The sequence below is a fragment of the Pinus tabuliformis genome, chromosome X (assembly GCF_031772625.1).
Source record: "Pinus tabuliformis cultivar Carrire ecotype Pingquan chromosome X, CPIR1, whole genome shotgun sequence".
Taxonomy (NCBI): domain Eukaryota; kingdom Viridiplantae; phylum Streptophyta; class Pinopsida; order Pinales; family Pinaceae; genus Pinus; species Pinus tabuliformis.
In genome coordinates this window covers 340,179,272-340,184,340 of record NC_142308.1, presented here as the reverse complement: position 1 = coordinate 340,184,340, position 5,069 = coordinate 340,179,272, and the positions used below count along the sequence as shown (strand labels likewise).

The 5,069-nt window shown below is 37.2% G+C and overlaps 1 protein-coding gene across 1 annotated transcript; it reads left to right on the top strand.

Annotated features, from left to right (window-relative positions):
- Positions 1 to 625: 625 nt before the first annotated feature.
- On the top strand, positions 626 to 4,500 carry LOC149139856 (putative UPF0481 protein At3g02645). The gene is made up of 2 exons (XM_089449101.1): positions 626 to 2,189; positions 4,290 to 4,500. Exons 1-2 carry the CDS (start codon positions 719 to 721, stop codon positions 4,391 to 4,393), a joined length of 1,575 nt encoding a protein of 524 aa, XP_089305227.1. The 5' UTR covers positions 626 to 718; the 3' UTR covers positions 4,394 to 4,500.
- Positions 4,501 to 5,069: the final 569 nt, after the last annotated feature.

Here is a 5,069-nt window from a genome sequence, read left to right as displayed (position 1 = left end):
GTGAGTGAAAACTATATAAAAGATTTTTGTGTGGGCCTAGAGTATATAAAATATTTATTTAAGTTTAAGCTTAGTTAAGAGCATGTATTTTTAAGAGTAAGGAAACTGATTAATGGCCCAAGACTGAAAGGCATAGAGCAAGATTGAAACCGTGCCTCATAGGTGAGTGAAAACTTTCCCCTAACATTGAAAGAAGTGAGAACCTGCCCCCTTATGAACCACCAATAAAGTAATTTCAATAATATGGTTTTACTTAAAACAACTAGATAATTTTAATGGTGTGATTTTTTTTTAATAATTGTAATGAGTAAATCTGTAAAATAATTTCAATGGTATAGTTTTTTTGAATAATTACACTGAGTAAATCTGTACTAGAAAATAGCAGCCAAGTTCCATTACTGATTTGAAAAATGAAGGTAAAATTGGAGAGTGGTGGCAGTTGTGAAAAGAGTGATGTGAAAGTTTTCCATTACGATTCCATCTCGTGGTTATTGTCATTAGTAAAGTTGATTGAAATGAGTGATGTGGAAGTTTTCCATGAAGTTTCCAGCTACTGGCTGTCGTTATTAGTAAAGTCGTCATTGAGTCAAAAAGTAAAGTTACGTAATCTTTATACATTGGCATTTGGAGTTGGAAGAGACGACATAACCTGTGTTGTGTTGCGTGCGCTATCTGAAATATTTTGGGCTGCAGAGGTCGATACTGATTCGGTGATTCAATGTTGAGGCGAAAGGAGCGCAAACCAGTTTCAGCACGTAATGATACGTGCCAATGCGTCCCAGCAGCATCGAAAGCAGCCGGTCCAGCCTCCTCTCGAGAATCTTATTGTACAATGCAAGACATTATAGCCTCCTCTCGAGCCGCATCCAAGTCAGAAGCGCCTCGAGACCCCGCTACTGTATCTGATAAATCTGCATTGAAAACCACAATGCCACAACAAGAAGAATCAGAAGACGATCTAGAAACGCGGACATGGATAGAGAACAAAGCATTGGATATTCATATTCCACATAAATCTTATGTTGATGCCAGATTGCAGTCCGTTGTGTCGATATTTAGAGTTCCTAACTTCCTCAAAGAGTTGAAAATGAATGCATATGTCCCTCAAATCGTTTCGTTGGGTCCATATCATTACAACGGCGTAAATCTTGGTCCAATGGACTACCAAAAAAGGAGAGCCCTGCATAGAATGATGACCAGATTCAATGAACGTAGGGGCACCATCGATCCAGATAATATGGACTTCTCCATTCGTGCAATCTATAAAATCTTCCAGGATGCGAACAAAATCAAGAGCTGCTACGATGAAAAACTCAATTACGAGCCAGACAGCCTCGCTGGGATGCTTACTTTGGATGGTTGCTTCATTCTAGAAATATTCAGGACTCTGGGTGAAGACACGTCAATCGGGCAAGGTAGTGGTAACTATGAATCTATTTTTGAGAGTACAAAGATCGATTTTACTGGATTTGATATACTGAACGACATTCTGATGCTAGAAAATCAAATCCCCTTGATAGTTCTCCGAGAGTTACTGGTAGTGGAGTTGGTGGATAATCCCGAGCAATTTCTTTTGGATATACTGGTGAAAACTCCAGGGACAAAGTTCTACCCTTTCGATTATGAAGACGGTATGAAAGGATGGTTGTGGCAACAATCACATGAACAAGCTCATCATTTGCTGGGTTTGTTGCACAGACTCATTGTGTCTCCACCTTCCAATGAGCTTAAAATTCAAATCGACAAGAAGGACGGCAAGAAAAAATCTCGGACGGACTATAGATTCATCCCTCCTGCAGTAGAAATAAGTAATGCTGGCATCAAATTTAAGCGATGCAATGGAGGCATCGAGAAAATTTATTTTGATCGGAAAAAAGCCACTATTTATCTTCCTCCCATCAATGTTACGGACCACACAGAGGTACTCTTCCGTAACTTAGTCGCTCTTGAGCTATGCAAGCCATCTGAAGATAAAGATAATTACGTTACCTGCTACTTGAGTCTGATGAACAAGTTGATCGACACAGAAAAAGACGTGGCTCTGCTAAGACATAGTGCAGTCCTTAAAAACTACATTGGGAGTGATGCAGAGGTCGCAGCGCTCTTCAACGGTCTATGCAAAGGTGTCACCCTGCCCCGGGAAGATATCTTCCAGCAACTGCAAGATGATGTGATGAAGCAGTACAAAAGTAAGTTCAAGGTCTGGTTTGCCCAGTTCATTAAGGACTATGTCTCATCCCCTTGGAAATTTCTAGCTTTCTTGGGGGCAATCCTTGCACTGTTGCTCACCTTGCTGCAGACCATCTATTCCATACTCGCATATTATAAGTAGCATCTCCATACATAAGTAAGTTCAAGGTCTGTTTTGCCCAGCTTATAAAGGACTATTTCTCATCGCCTTGGAATTTTCTAGCTGTCTTGGGGGCAATTTTTGCACTGTTGCTCCCCATGGTGCAAACAGTCTGCTCCATACTCCAAGTACATAATTAGCCGCCTCTCCGCTGCTTTTATCTTTACCCACGAAGTGTGTTTCTTAAGGGTATAAGATCAGAAGATTTCTGGTCATTTATAAATGACTTTGTAGCCTTCATTAAATGACTTTCTGTAGGAGCCTTCAGGTGTACCTTTGTATCCTGTTGTAGCTTCATCCTTTGTATCCTGTTGTAGCTTCATTAGATGGCTTTCTGTTGTAGCGTACATTTGTATCTTGATGTAGCCTTGTTGGGTAGTGTTCACGTTATTTAGTGACTCTCTCTTGGGCATTGATTCAGTTTGTAGTTTCTGATAATTAATTATGTATAGCTCATTACATGAGAGATTACAGATGTTGTAATGTTTGTCCGTAAATATTTTGATTTAGTCAAGTAAATTATTGAGTTAGTCACTATTTGATAATTAGACGAAAAGGAAGGTGCTTTCCAGCTTAGTATGGGAGAGATGTTGCAATGCCCTGTCCATTAAACATTTTGCTTTAGTCAAGTAAATTTGAAATAATAATAAGTATAACCCTATGTTAAAATAGAAATTCTACATTATTTTTTTTATTAATTTTTGTTGGGTAATTAAGGTAAATTTGACTTGGTCAATTTTTCTATTTTTAACTTGAGGTTTATGAAAACCCATGGTACTGTCTTGATATCCATGTGGGATATAACTTATTTAAAAGGGGGAATTAAACCTAATCCTTCTTAACTCTCATGAGATACAAATATTATAAGATGTAAAAAAAAATTGATTTTTCCAAACACTGAGTAAATATGAAATTAAGATTAATTAGACTAATTACTTAATTGATTTCGATTAATAGTTTAATGAATTTGGTTTAATTTAAATGATAATTTGTATGCGGTTTACCTTTCATTATGTTATTTATTCAAATTTTGACATAATCTTGCTGATTATAATATTAAGTAAACGGGGGAATCCTTAAGGTAACAAAGTAAAACTTCCCTATCAGGGTAAGGACGGATTCGAAGATGCGATGACTGCGGGTTAGGGTTTGAAAGCCTAGGGTTTTTAGAGCCTGAGGAGGACGGGAGTGGGCGACGGGGAAATAGCAGAAGGGTCAAACGGGAGCAGGAGATAATCTTTGCGAAGTTGGAATACGAAGTAAGGGCGAAATAAAGATAGCCGGGACTGAAGGAACCCATGGAAGGAAAACAGGGGAGAGATCCCCTCCTTCAACGGTTTCTGCATGAAACTCTCCAAAACAGGTTTTTGTATTATAAACCTTGAAACGATTGTTCCCAAGGATGAAGCTGGTAAACATTACAGGTTCATTGGGACCATTTAGTTCTGTTACCACATACTTCAAAAATTAATTTTTCTGATTTGAAGTAGTGCCAAGAACTTCATGAAAGGAAAACAATATTTCAAAAACAGATTCCTTGAACTAAGCCATAATAAGGATCCCTTCAAGATGTGGGATAACAACCTAAGTTAACTGAAGTAATCAATTAACTTGAGTGTAAAAAATAAACAATATATTATTTTTATTTTATTTGTGCACACGTTTTCTTTGGAATTTCCTGCCTGTTTCGTGGCTAGTTGGAGCCTGGCCTAAGCCATGGCCCCACATAAACGTACTCAGACTTTGTCAGCTTGTTTAAGTCGCTGCTAAGAACCTGGAAATTTTGTACATTTTATCGTTCAAATGTCTAGCTCACCATTACTCGTACTCAGACTTTGTCAGCTTGTTTAAGTCGCTGCTAAGAACCTGGAAATTTTGTACATTTTATTGTTCAAATGTCTAGCTCACCATTACTTTCGGGTGTGTTTATATGTTTCAGTGGGGCATGGCATGGACCAGGACCGAACGCACGACCAAAGTCGTACAAAATGCGTGTTGGCTCATCACTGGGAGCTTTTATATCGAGCAAGAGAGAATCGTTGAAGTGCAAAAGTATGCGTCACGTCAAACATGGTAAGAAAATTGATGTGGAACATTTTTCTTTTTTAATTCTCCGGTTCATCATTGTTAGATTTTATTTACCCATGAGATATTTTCCACCCAAATTCAGAAAAATATTGTTCATGGTATTAATCAATTATTGGTGACAAAAAAAACAATGTGAGACGTGAGGTTGAGGACGATTGACTTGACACAGGACTTGGTTGAGGCCAAACATATTTTTAACAAATAGGATCCTCATATAACAAACAGTAATGTCAAGCACATATAACAACGTGTATATGTGTGACACTTAAAACCAGCGTGGACCACTTTTATATGCACTCATGGTTTGATATTGTTCTTCTCTGTATTCCTGGACAGATATATTCTCTGTATATATCTTTTGAACGTTTTAGTTTCCAATTACATTGCACGTTACCTTTATGGACAAAAACAAAATCTATATCATTGTCTGTCAAAGTATAATAGTTGATACATGATTTATTTATTTTTGTGACTAGGCTGATACATAATTGATAAAGGGAGTTTGAGATGCCCTGGAATTAGGAAGTGAATTTTAATAAATATTTTTTTTTTCAGTTTTTTAATTAAAGTTAACTCGTATTTTTAATTATTTAGTTTAATTAAATGTTGAAATGATTTTTTCAAAGTATTT

Coding starts and splice junctions, on each gene's coding strand:
- LOC149139856 (XM_089449101.1), top strand. CDS start 719: ATGTTGAGGCGAAAGGAGCGCAAACCAGTTTCAGCACGTAATGATACG. Junction 2,190..4,289: donor TGTGATGAAGCAGTACAAAA/GTAAGTTCAAGG, acceptor TATATGTTTCAG/TGGGGCATGGCATGGACCAG.